Raw genomic sequence first — 13,545 nt, forward strand, 5'->3', positions numbered from 1 at the left:
CCTTTAAGAAGTGATTAGGTTATGACAGTTCTGCCCTCATGAATACACATTCCTGTTGCTGTCATGGGAGTGGGTTATTTATCGTGGGAGTGGGATAGTTGTCATGAGTTAGTTATTGTGGACATGAATTAGTTATTGCAAGAGTGGGTTAGTTATTGTGGGAATGGGTTAGTTATTGTGGGAGTGAAATAGTTATTGTGGGAGTGAATTAGTTATTGTGGGAATGAGTTAGTTATTGTGGGAGTGAATTAGTTATTATGGGAATGAGTTAGTTATTGTGGGAGTGAATTAGTTATTGTGGGAATGAGTTAGTTATTGTGGGAGTGAATTAGTTATTTTGGGGGTGAATTAGTTATTGTGGGAGTGAATTAGTTATTGTGAGAATTAGTTTGCTATTATGAGAGTGGGTTGGTTATTGTGGGAGTGGGTTAATTATTGTAGGAGAAGATTTGTTATCATGGGAATGTGTTTGTGATTGCAAGACTAGGTTAGTTATTGTGGGAGTGGGTTCGTTATCATGGGAGTGGGTTTGTGATTGCTGGAGTGGGATAGTTATCATAATAGTGGTTTAGTTATTGTGGGAGTGGGTTAGTTATGGGAATGGGTTAGTTATCATGGGAGTGGGTTATTGTGAGAGTGGGTTAGTTATTGTGGGAGTGAGTTAGTTATTCTGGGAGTGGGTTAGTTATTGTGAGAGTGGGTTAGTTATCATGGAAGTGGGTTAGTTATCATGCGAGTGGGTTAGTTATCATGGAAGTGGTTAGTTATTGTGGGAGTGGGTTAGTTATCATGGGAGTGAGTTAGTTATCATGGGAGTGGGTTAGTTATTATGGAAGTGGGTTAGTTATGGAAGTGGCTTAGTTATTGTGGGAGTGGGTTATTGTGGGAGTGAGTTAGTTACCATGGGAATGGGTTAGTTATTGCGGAAGTGGGTTAGTTATTGTGGAAGTGGGTTACTTATCATGGGAGTGGGTTTGTGATTGCTGGAGTGGGTTAGTTATCATGGGAGTGGGTTAGTTATTGTGAGAGTGGGTTAGTTATTGTGGGAGTGAGATAGTTATCCTGGGAGTGGGTTAGTTATTATGGGAGTGGGTTGGTTATCATGAAAGTGGGTTAGTTATCATGGAAGTGGGTTAGTTATCATTGAAGTGGGTTAGTTATTGTGGGAGTGGGTTATTGTGGGAGTGAGTTAGTTATCATGGGAGTGGCTTAGTTATTATGGAAGTGGGTTAGTTATCATGGAAGTGGGTTAGTTATTGTGCATTAGTTATTAGGTTTGTGGTTGCGAGAGTGGGTTTGTTATAAAAGTGAGCCTGGGTTTCTCTTGCTCATGTTCTCTTGTCCTCTCCTGCCCTTCCACTGTCTACCATGGGATGACACAACAAGAAGGTCCTCACCAGATGTGGGCCCCTTGACCTTGGGCTTCCCAGCCTCCACAGCGGTAAGAAATCAGTTTCTTTTCTTTATAAATTACCCAGTCTGTGGTGTTGTGTTATAGCAACATGCAATGGACTAAGATACACGGTTTTCTGATTTGTTAAATAGGAGAATAGTCATACCAGCCTCATAGAGTGGTTTTAGTGCTAAAAATAATGCAGGTTGTGTTGAAAGACTGCCTGGACCGCAGCACATGTTAAGTAGTGACTATCATAAAATTATTATTGCTATTACAGTTATTGTAATGACTGCCTCTGGGTCTTTGCTCAAATTGTTTACCTATCTAAAATATTGTTTGCTTTCAGATTTGCTGGTTGAAGGCTCACAGTGGGAGATTAAAAGTAGCCACAAGGCTGGGCACGGTGGCTCACGCCTGTAATTCCAGCACTTTGTGGGGGCTGAGGCAGGCAGATCACGAGGTCAAGAGATTGAGACCATCTTGGCCAACATGGTGTAATCCCATCTCTACTAAAAATACAAAAACTAGCTGGGTGTGGTGGCCCGTGCCTGTATTCCCAGCTACTCAGGAGGCTGAGGCAGGAAAATCACTTGAACCCAGGAGATAGGGTTTGCAGTGAGCCCAGATAGTGCCACTGCACTCCAGCCTGGAGACAGAGCGAAACTTCGTCTTAAAAAAAAAAAAAAAAAAAATGCCACAAATCCTTTCTACTCCTCCAATGAAGTAGAGCCTAAGACTCTTCCCACATTGATGCACATGACTTGGTCATGTGACTTGCTTCAACCAATAAGACATTAGGAAATGTGATGCCGGTAGATCCCTGAAAAGTCCTTATGCACTGAGACCTGCCCATTTTGAATGCTGCCCTGGACCTGCTGTGCCGTAAGGAAGTCTGTCTAGCTTCCTGGAGGATAAAGAGGCCATGTGGAGAACAGGGCACCCCAGCCCACAGCCAGCATCGGCCACCAGACATGTGAATGGGGCCATCTTGCCCTCTCCCACACTTCCACCTGTCATTTGGTGTGACTGCATCAGTGAAGCCAGGTGAGATTAGCAGAATTCCCAGATTGTCAATCCACAGAATTGTAGGAGAGAGCCAGTAAACTTGGAATAGTTTGTTACACAGCAATAGATAACTGATACATTCACCCATTCATCAAGATTGTTTCCTCACCTGTCTTGTCCCAGAATATTTCCCAGACTTCTCTCAACCTGAAATTTGTCTCTCCACCTCCTGTAATCACGCAGTACCTTGTGATGGTAGCACTTAATAAAGTCTGCCTTCAGTGGGGTTATTTGGCCCATTGGCAGGAATGCTTCTGACTCTGGCCTGTGAGAGCTGGACCCCTCCACGTCCTACATCCTTGCTCAGCACAGAACTCTGCCTAGGTGGGTCCCAGTAGTCTGGCTCCTACTTATCAGGAGCTTGGGGCGCCAGTGAGACCCTGGCCTGCCTCAGTACAGGCACAGCCACCTAGGTTGACAGGGAGAGACCCTCTTGGGTCTGAGGTCCAGTAGGCCATGGATTTGTCCAAAGTCCTGCCCCACTTGGGTCCTCCCCCTCTGGCTTACCTTCCGGCCGTGGTAGCCCTGGATCCCTGGATCTCCCTGAGGAAACAAAGAGAAGGCCATAAGAGCTTTTTATTTCCCTGCCAAACTTTGACTTGTGCTGTTCCCTACACAATGCTAACCCTCTTCCTCTCAATGACTCCGAGTCCCACTGCCCCTTCAACACCCATCTCCAGCCTTCCCAGGAGCAACAGCTCTTAGCTTCCTCTGAGGCCAACACAGATTGTTCTACTCTTGGGAACAAACTCCACTTTGCAGAGGCTGAGGAATGGTAGGAAGGCTCACTTGGGTAGGGTTCCAGGAGACCTGACTGTTGAACATGGATGGACAAGTCTCTTTCCCCCAGGGCTCTTAGCTTCTGCATTCATAAAATAGTTGGGCACAATCAGTGCTTGGCATATTCTTGTCCCCAGAGCCCCAGGGTCCCCACCTTCAAAGGGAGAGGCTGTTTGACACTGTGGGCTTCTGGGTAAGGGTTCACAGGAGAGTGGATGACCCTAGAGGTCTCTTCCCATTCTGACACCTTACAAAATACTGTTTTATTGGGATATTGTGACGGTGTTCTGGGCATGAGCTTACAGTTTCCAGCTAGATTCTATGCTCCTTGGAGGGTGGACTGTGCCTTCAATGCTAGCCCGTAGCACCTGCTTCATTGGCCTGAGCACGCAAGAAGTGCAATTCTTATTGGAACCAAATTAGTTCCTAAGAGAAGGGTGGTGTTTTGGAACTGGGTCAAGCTTGATCCATCTCTCAGCTGAGACCCCTCTCCTCTCCTGCCTCAGTCACCTTCTGTGCTGCCTCCCCTTCCCTCCTGCAAGGAATTCTCCCACGTGTTCAATGCATCACCCAGAAGGACACTCACCTTTGGTCCAGGAGGCCCAGGTAAGCCCTGTGGAAACAAACAAAAAGGTGAGTGGAACTGGTTTCCACTGGTAAATGGTTAGGGCTAGCCATACTTACAGTGGACCCTGGGGGCAGAGTAGCCCTCAATAGCTATGGCGAAAGAATGGGCATGTTACCCAACAGCTCTAGGGAATCTCAGAAGGGGATCTGAAACCTGCTGAGGGTACGTGGGGATAACAGGCGTATGTCACTCTTTGCAGTCATATGGGCGCCACGGACAACTCTGCTGTTGCGCCCATGGAAAGTAGGTCAGCAGCATCATGCTGAATTGAGTGTGGTTTGGTCCAGATCTTCACTCACCCACCTCCTAATTGGAACCCTCCCTAGAAAGCCAGCCTTGCCCAGCAGAGCCTTGGTTTTGCCCTTGGTCCTGCCTGCTGGCAGAGGGGCCCTCTGTCTCCTTCGGCCCAGGGTACTGTGGGCATGGCAGCTGGCCACAGTGAGGTGGTGTGAGCTGGGGGAGAGGCCAGGGAAGGCTGGCTCCACCGCAGCCTTGGGTGTAGATGTGGACAGCAAGCGTGGGCTGGAGAAAGCCTTGATGCCTGAGTGGTCTGTTGCAATTGGTTTAAAAAGCATGTTCTCTGGTTTTATTTTTCCTGTGGTTGTTGTCGTTATAAACAACCCAACAAAGAAAACCACCTGGCGTGGGTTCAGTAAGCGAGAACCCAATGTGTTGGGAGGGGTGGGGTGGAAAGGGCAGCGGTCAGCAGAAAGTGAATTTTGAGCACTTTTTCGTTTTCTTGGCTTAGTTGGGTTGAATTTCCTAAGTTTCCCTTTCTTTCAGGTTTTCCAATCTAAAAACTGGTGGAAATAAGATAAATCCTCCTCTCTGGGGTGCTGGGGAAAAATTGGGGAAAAATTTAAAATTCACAGCAGGGGTCAAACAAGGCAGGGGTCACCACGCTGGCCTTCCCAGCCAAGGTGGGTGTCCGGTTGGGACATGGCTGTTGCCCAGCCCAGGGAGCCCCTATAACAAGCTTCAAGGTTGAAAGCTGGGCAGCCAAGGGGCCCAGACATGCAACCAGGCCATCTAGAATGCGGCCGCATACACAGAGGACTGTTTGTTGGGGACATTCTGGCCTAGTGATTCCACCTCTGGGACTCTGTTCCAGCAAAACTATCAGAGATGCAAATAAACATTGTTTCTTTGTCTATGTTCCATTCTTTTCACAATGAATTTATGACGCTTTTGTCGTAAGGAAAAACAGGCTTTGATTTGGTTTTTCTACCATGTGGGAAAAAGGTGATTAAAAAGGCCTTTTGCCCTTTACCTGCCTCTCCAATATCATTAGTCCTATGGGTGGGTGGAAGCACTGTTTTCTCTGAAGTCTGGATCCCCACCGAGTTATTCTGTCTTGGGGCTTTGTTGTATTAAATTGGGCTGGGAAAGAGTGGAGTCTTAGCCAGGGCTTGAACATGGGTGACCTAGTGACCACTGGGCTTGACCTGTCACTTGAATGTGGTCCAGTCTGGAGGGGTGCCAGTTGGCCTCTCTGGAGCCCTCCAGGCAGTGGCCCTGCAGGCCCCACAGGCTTGACACATCCTCAGGCTTGGCATGGGGCTCTCAGCTGACTGGACCTTCAGCTCAGCTGGCAGGTGGCCCAGCAGTGTGAAACCCACACACACCCCTGGAAGGCCTGATCATTGGGGTGCCAGGTAGTTGGCTGAACCCTCATTACCTCCTTCAAAATCCACTGCCCCTGACTCAGGTTTTCCTAAGGGGCTCAGGGATAGCCATCAGAGGTGCCCTTCGGAATTCTCTTTCCAAATTCCCCTCTGCTGGGGCTGGGAACGGGGCAGTCCATTACTGGTCTCCTCCCTGGAAGGCAGGAGACATGGCCCGAGCTGTGTTTCAGAGCCAGAGTACAACAGGTGGTGAGTGTGATGGGGAGGAGTAGCCCCTTGTGTGCTTCACCCACATCCAATGGTCTTACCAAGACATTTCTGCCTTTTTTAGAGGACCCACTGTCTATTCAAAGTTAGGGTGCTTCCAGAGAGTTCTTGGGACAAGTTTTGAAGGAGAGAGGAAGGGGATACTTACCGGTGGCCCCATGGGCCCTGGCAGTCCTGGGTGCCCCAGAGGTCCACTTGGTCCAGGGGGCCCTGGGGGCCCTGGTGGACCTTGGATGCTGGCCTGGCTCTGTTCACCCTGAGGTTTGTGAAAACAAATGTTAGAGAGAAGGCCCCCAGAGCTGCAGACCGGCTCCCTCCCTACTGCCATGCACCCCGTGAAGGCCTGCTGTGATTTCTGCTGGGAAGGCAGTGGTGATGGGGGGAGGAGATGGTGGCATGATAGTGATGATGCTGTGGTGGTGGTGATGACATGCAGGGGCTGGTGGCAGTGAGAAGGAGGCCAAGACATTAGGTCCCCGAAGGTGGGGCTTCCAAAGAGGACTTGCTGCACAGAGAAGCCATGTAGAGAGATGTTCTGCAGGTGACAGAGGCAGAGGAGTACGTGAGAGATGCTCCCACCCTGGCCGGATGGCCTGAATCTTTGGCCTGGGCTTACATCTGTCACCTTCCCTGTGTGGCGAGGCACACGGGCTCCCCAAGCCCCAGCCTCTCAGCCACAGAATGGGAACAATAGCCCTCATTTCCTGGGATCCTTAGGTCACAGCCCATGGAATTTTGTCTGGCTCACTAAACAACTGAGCAAGAGACTCTACGTCCAAAATTTGGATTGGTGGCTTCTGATGAAACACTGGGGACCCTGGCTGTGCTGGGCCCACATTCCTATGTCCAAGGAGTGGCTGACCTTTAAGTGGGGCCCGAGTTCTCTGGCTGCTTTTGTCCTCTCCTTCCTACCCCTTGTCACACACAGCCTGCTTCTGTTACTTAGGGGATCCACCTGGCCTCAGAGGGTAGTTGAGCCTCAGTTTCGTTGAAAGAGTTTGGAAGCTGTGTGGAAGTGCTTTATGCTGTGTGGGGAGGCTGTTATCATTCCCTTGTCTCCTCAGCCACCTGCTCCGAGCCCAGCCTGCACCACACACCATGCCTGTCCCCGGAACAGACTGTGAGCCCAGGGAGGTAGGGATGGCATCACGCTTCCCTGGGAAGGGGAGATGGCCTGGTACTCGTGACCCAGATCTCAGGGCCGCGGCAAGGCAGAGTCATCCTAGATCTAAACCAACTTTGGTTCCCTGGTTTATTATTTTCTGTTTTTGTTTGTTTTGACGGAGTTTCACTCTTTGTTGCCCAAGCTGGAGGGCAGTGGCATGATCTCGGCTTACCACAACCCTCGCCTGCCAGATTTGATTCTCCTGCCTCAGCCTCCCGAATAGCTGGGATTATAGGTGCATGCCACCACACCCAGCTAATTTTTATATTTTTAGTAGAAATGGGGTTTCACCATGTTGGTCAGGCTGGTCTCAAACTCTTGACCTCATGATCCAACTACCTTGGCCTCTCAAAGTGCTGGGATTACAGGCGTGAGCCATGGCGCCCAGGCTGGTTCATTATTTGATAAATGACCTCTTGGGTCAATCTGGGCTTAGCTCTTGTGAAGAGGGGCCCATCCCTGCAGATGGGCTGAAGCAGAACTTCCTGGCAGGTGTGGGAGCTCTGGGCTGGATGCTGGGGGATGCAGGCGACTGGGGCTCCAGGCCGGCCCACCTTTCTCAGAGGATCTCAGCAAGCCCCTATGACACACTGGGTCTCCTGCTTCCTCATGTGAGGAAGGCAGCTGATGCTTGCTGCAAACTCTAGAGGGAAGCCGTGGTGAGAAACAGGAGTGTACAACCTGGGAATGAGAAATGTAAGCTTTCAGCAAGACCTGCTGGCACCAGCTTTCGGCTGGAACACCTGTGGGCAGATGGCATCCAGCAGCGTCACTCTGGGATCCAGGCCTTATCCTGCCACACTCTCTGAGAAGCCACTTTAGGGCTCAGGGTGTCGGTGGCAGAGGAGGCAGGTGCTGAAATCACTTTGGCGGCTGCCCTGCCTGCAGGTCCCCTACCCGGCTGCATGCTGGTCATTGATAAGTCTCAGGTGGCACTGTCTCTTCTGAACTGAGAAAGGCTTCACTAAGCCTCAGGCCTTAAGAGGGGACCAGTGCAGCCTCCTTTTCAACCACATTAAATCTGATTCAGCTGCTTGGGTCCCGGAACCTCCTCAGAATCCTGTACTTTGTGCCTTTATATTTTTCATGGTGTTTCTACATTCACAAGAGGGGGGAGGCTTAGTCTGAAGCAAACTCCCGAGGTTCTTTCTGACTGTGAAATTCTAGAATCTTCACAACGTCACAAATCTTACGTTGCAGAAGAGAAAACTGCAGCTCCGACAAGTTGAATTCCCTGATCAAAATCACACAGGAATTCAGGGTGGTGCTAGGACCCAAACTTGGAACTTCAGACTCTTCCTGTTCTTTCCAAGTCCCCAGCAGAAAGGGCTCACTGTCTACTCTTTCTGCACTTTGGAAATGACCTCCAGCGCCATCTGCCAAGCACATCATATCTCATGTAAGTTTCCTTTTTCAGTGAATCTTAGACCCAATGTTTAAGCGGCTTGCAGAGCCTGTAAAATCAATATTGGCTTATTGATAGGAAATGGACAAGCATTTTTATGTCCCATCGTGGCCGACGGCGTAAAAAACCTGATTCTGGAGGCAGAGTCTGCAGCAGGCAGCTCAGCGGTACCTTGTCTTCTTTCTCGACTTTGGAAAGCAGGTCAGGGTACTACAAAAAGTTCTGGCTTAACCTCTTGCTCTTGAAAAGGGAGGCAGTAACATGCAGCGGCCAGGAGGAATCCCACACCCCTCTCAATTTCTTCCTTTGCAAAGCGGGGATAATGAGGTGGCTGGTGTGGGGAATGCATGAGATAATTTGCGTAGAATTCTCACAACAATGCCTGGAACCCAGCAAGGGCTCAACAAAGAACAGCTGATACAGCTAAGACCTGGAGGTCGTCGTTGGGGCCCCAGAGAGTGGCTATTCTGAGAGTGTGGACTCAGCTCTCCTGAAATGGGGTCCAGCACAGGCTGGGGTGGGTGGCAGGGGTGCTTCTCCGAGCTGCCAGGGGGCCTCCTGAGTAACCATGCTCCAGTGAGTGCTCGGGCACACGGAAGCTGTTGAGGATTTGGCTGGCATAAGGTGATACACGGCCTGCAGGCTTGGGTGGCACTGGAGTCACGTGTCCCTCTGTATTTTTAGCTGTTAATTGGAGGGAGTTTTCAGCCTTGTTCAATCAGGTGCCTAAACATCCAGGCCCTTGGGCTCCTGACTGTTGAGTCAGGCCGGATGGTGACTCGAGGCTCTACGGTCAGGCTTTAGAAAGCAGGTCAGAGCCCTGCCACTGCTAGTGTCCTGTGCCGGGTGGGGGAACCCAGTGCAGCGTGAGAAAGGCGAGGAGCATGGCGGGCCACCTGGCCTGGAATCAAGCTGTGGTCTCTTGAGGAGCAGCGGCCTGATGGCTTTGCTGTTTGTGATCTGCCCCTGTCCCACCTCCTTGAGCTCAGAAGGCAGGAAGAAGGAAGCAGTTGCCCACAACGTTGGCTGTGGACTACATTCCCTCCACAGATTCCCTTCCCTTGCTCCCCAAACTCAGGTTATGAGCGGTCAGATGCTAAGCAGTCTACTCTTCTAAGCAGAGAGGAGTTAGGTCCAGCCGAGAGAGCCCTGGATGGGGAAGGTCTGAAGGCCTGACTTCAATTCCAATTCTGTTTCAGTGCCAGTTTCAATTCTGCCTCTTACTGTTAGTATAATGTTGGGCAAATCAATTCACTTCTCTGAGCATCAGTTTCCTTATCTCCAAAATATGGATACTAGTAATAATAACAGCTAACAATTATGTCTCTTAAACTGTGCCAGGAACTATTCCAAGTGCTTTACATATCAACAAAAGCCCTATGAAATAGACACCGTTATTATCCGTATTTTATAGATGAGAAAGCTGGGGCACAGTGAGGTCAAGTAACTTGCCCCAAATCATACAGCTAGTTACAGGAAGAGACTGGGTGCAAATTTCTGCTCTGCAATGCACTGGCTGTGTGACCTTGGCAACTTGGTTAAACTCTCTGAGCTTTGATTTCCTCATCTGTGAAATAAGGATGATCGTGCCTAATTCATTAAACTGTTGGAGAATTAAATATAACCAGGCCTGTGAAATGGGTAACAGGGCGCCTGGCACACACAGACAGCTCTTGTTGGTGGCTGTTATGAGTAATCATTGTGTGGAGGTAGTTGTGGGTCTCCTGAGGTGTGTGTGTATTTCCATGTCTATGGCATAAGTGGACTTATTTTTGTCTAATTTAATTTCACTGAATTGGAGTGAGGTTCTGGCCTTGTCTACAGCCCCAGCAGGTTTGCCAGGCCCCTCGGGAAAGCCGCACATGGTCTGGACAAATGGGAAGTGTCTACCTGGAACGTCCGCCTTTTTATGACCGGGGGTGGAGCCAGTCGCACTGAATTGAGGAGAGGCAGCAGCTGAGGAGAAAGATGAGTTGGAGGGCCAGAGGGCAAAGGCCAAAGATACCAGGTATTCAGATCGATGCCGAAAGTCACCAGGAGGGCAGGGCAGCCAAGAGGGACCAGAGCAGAGGAAGAAAGAAGAGAGATTAGCGTGCACATGAGCAGCGGGAGGAGGGAGTGGACAGGGTACTCTCCTGGCTTGAGGGTGCAGAGCGGAGCTTGTCCTTGGATGGCACAGCTGTCCCTTGGGAGGAGCTATGGCCATCACCCGGCCTCGCGCTCCAGGTCGGAGTTTGGGGTGTTGGCCAGCAGCCCCCGGAATGGGACAGTGCCCCCCCATGGCCAGGCTTGCCCTCTGTGGCCATGCTGGGCTGCAGAGGCTACTGGACATGCAGCCCAACACTGCACTGACGGCCCCACCCGTCCCTGCTCGCTGGACAGAGGGGAGCCGACTCAGAGGCTCTGGCTAGGGAGCCACCAGGCCAGCAAAATTGGTACTTGAAGCTGGGCTGGTGTGCGGCTGGTGGGTTCTTTTTTTGGTTGAGAAAGAAAGGCTGGTGTCAGCACATCTGGGACGGTGGTCAAGGGCAGTGCCAAGCCCGGCTTCTCGGGCTGAGCTGGCTGAGGGTGCGGCCAGTGTGGGCACATGCTAAGTGCTGCTAAGGGCTCACCCTGGGGCTGGAGGGCCTGGAAAATAGAGGCTGGGCAAAGATGTCTCCAGAAAGTTCAACCACGTTTTTGAGGGAGGCAACTTGCAATGCTATTATCTAATGTGATTTTCATTTCTGGAAATTCTTGCAGCTTCCAGTCCCTCTACCGACTGAATCTGAGCAACCCGTGGCTTTAGGAGGCCCTTAGAGCCCACATGAAAATAAAAAGATGGCATATACTGTCATCAGCCGCTTGTTTTTGAAAGCACTTAAATCACAAGCGACTCCCAGGATGGGCATTACGAACCAGGAGCTGCTTGGGCTGTGAGTGTGCCCAGCTGGGGATCGGGAGCCCAAGTGTGGCCTTTCCAGGTTGCAGCTGCTGCCTTCTGGGGCAGCAGTCGCACACAGAGCTCCACCTGCTCCTGCTGCCAGGGCCTGGGGATGTGCAATGTTGGGCTGTATGTTCAGGAAGCCTCTCAGGGGAGAGGGGCCAGGAGACCTTCCGGAACCCACAAACCTTCAGGGAAATTATGTGGCCGGAGCGCAGAGCTGCTGGCATGCTGCTTAGGCACTCCTAGTTTGGGAAGGGATGGAGTTGGCAGAGACAGGGCAACAGGGAACATGAGGGAGAGCCCACAGACACCAGCTCCCCTGCTCCCCACCCCTATCCTCTCCCTTCTTGGGGAAGCCACAAAGAGTCACCTGAATCTCTTGGTGTCTCTGGGCCTCGAGACCTGCCACCCCAACCCTGCCCGAAGACCCCTTGGAAAGCCAACAGATATCTAGAAGCCCCCTGATTTTCTACCCACTTTAAATAAACTTGCTCTGCCCCTCAGCTGGGACCCCAAATCTACTCCCCTGCCCCACACCTGACATGTTCCCCAGAGTGCCACTGTCAGGAGGCCATGTTTCACTGCACCCTGTGGCAGGGGTCTTCTCCAACCTTCTGTCACTACGCCCTTCCCTTTCCTTGAGTTGGGCTGAGGGTCAGAGAGCCCTGCACCCACCCCACCCCAAGCACTCACTAAGGACAGGTGACACGCTACCAAAGCCTCTGCTGTTGTGTTGTCTTTTGTCCTGGGGGATGTTGTCTTTCTTTTGGGTAACATAACAATCCTGTGAGCCCATCGTTTCAAATAAACACAGCTGACCTTCTATTATTGTATCAGAATAAGTCTGCCGGGAACACTAGGGCCCCTGCATCCCTGGAGCACGTGCTGCTGACGGGCTGGCTCTGTGCTGCTGCCGGCCGGCCTGCCTTCCTCCCTCAGCCCAGGCCCAGCACTGCCGCAGCCTTAAACCCATCTCAGCCTCTCACATAACAGGCTCACAGTGGTTTCTTTGCCCAGGGATCCAGAGCTCAGGCCTGCCTTCCAGCCTCCTGAGGGTCTGGGCAGAGGCTGGGCCCTGTTAGCATGGCCCTCCTGACAGCCTTTTAGAGTCAAGCTGACACTGAGCCTTGCTTATGTCTGTGTCTATTCCCAAAATCCCACTACCTGGACTGGCTGGCAGAAGTGGGCAGCCAGGGAGGCTGAGCACCATAAGGCATGTGACAGAGGGGAGGGACACCTACAGATGCCCATCCTCCATCCCTGCTGTCCAGGTCTGGGAGCAATGAGGCCCATCCACAAAATGAGGGGCATTTTTTCTGGGCCCAGCTCACTGGGGCTCCTGCTGGAGGAAGCTGTGCATATCTTGCTCTCCCCTGTCCCAAGTTGGACCCTGCTGCTGGAACACAAGTGTGAAGATTCCTAACAGGACAGTAGCAGTCTTTTGGGTTCTGTATCTTGGGGTGGAGCAAGGAAAAGGAAGGAGCAGATGGGGGTGGGCAGAGCAAACATCTCAGTCTGAAATCCCCACCCTGCTTAGAGAAGGGCTTCCTCTGATCTTACAGAGGCCAAGGAGAGACTTTAACCTTGAATTGCTACAGTCAGTCCCTGATTACCTCCCATTATTGAGGTTTGGATCTGAAATACCATCATCTGATACAGTGACTAATCTCAAAGTCCCACTTTTTTGGCCACGGTTAGGCTACCAGACACCCCCCTTCCCCCTACCCCACCAACATGCTGGATGGGTGGGGACTCAAACAGACTCACACAATCCGTGCTGCCTCGGAGGGCAATGTGCAGAGGAGCCACAGAGCTCCAGACACAAGCAAGAGCCTCCAACATACCGAGTCGGACGTACATACAAAGGGGCAGATGTACAGACACGCACAGGTGACAAGCGGCTCCACACGGCACACGGCCGGAGAAACACATCAGCTGCTCCCGCCAGACACAGTGCCACCCCAATCCCCGCTCTCTGACAGGCTGAGTGCAGAGGGCGCTGGATACTCCTGTTCCCCCACACTCTGTTAGGAACTGGAGACCCCAGGGAGATGAACCTGGGCTGGGGGCTGTGACCCAGGGATGAATTAAAGGGCTCTGCTCAGTTTTAGGGGTTCACTTACCCGGTGTGGGTACTCTCCACACTGACCCTGGGAAGGAGAGGGAAGGGGAAGGGGGTGTTAGGCACTTGCTGGGGCACCTGCCTCTCAGGCACCCCCAGGGCTTCAGGACATGCCTCACGTCTCATCACTCACCAGCCCTTCTGCTTTGGTTTTGGTCTGAGCCCT

General features: G+C 51.5%; 1 protein-coding gene across 33 annotated transcripts in view; it reads right to left on the reverse strand.

The window, feature by feature from the left end:
* The window catches only part of COL13A1 (collagen type XIII alpha 1 chain), a 158,256-nt gene that overhangs the window by 51,115 nt on the left and 93,596 nt on the right, over positions 1-13,545 (reverse strand). For 23 of the 33 annotated variants that reach the window (XM_017548913.2, XM_037745859.1, XM_017548900.2 and 20 more), the window contains 5 exons: positions 13,381-13,407; positions 10,222-10,287; positions 5,910-6,017; positions 3,828-3,854; positions 2,969-3,004 (listed from right to left, as the gene is read on the reverse strand). In XM_017548913.2, the coding sequence (XP_017404402.1) occupies positions 2,969-3,004; positions 3,828-3,854; positions 5,910-6,017; positions 10,222-10,287; positions 13,381-13,407 (264 nt within the window). Of the gene's footprint in view, positions 1-2,968; positions 3,005-3,827; positions 3,855-5,909; positions 6,018-10,221; positions 10,288-11,442; positions 11,500-13,380; positions 13,408-13,545 lie in introns of all 33 variants that reach the window. The other 10 variants (XM_017548912.2, XM_017548903.2, XM_037745842.1 and 7 more) reach the window with 3 other exon arrangements.

This window comes from Cebus imitator, unplaced genomic scaffold (genome assembly GCF_001604975.1).
Source record: "Cebus imitator isolate Cc_AM_T3 unplaced genomic scaffold, Cebus_imitator-1.0 Scaffold215, whole genome shotgun sequence".
Lineage (NCBI taxonomy): Eukaryota > Metazoa > Chordata > Mammalia > Primates > Cebidae > Cebus > Cebus imitator.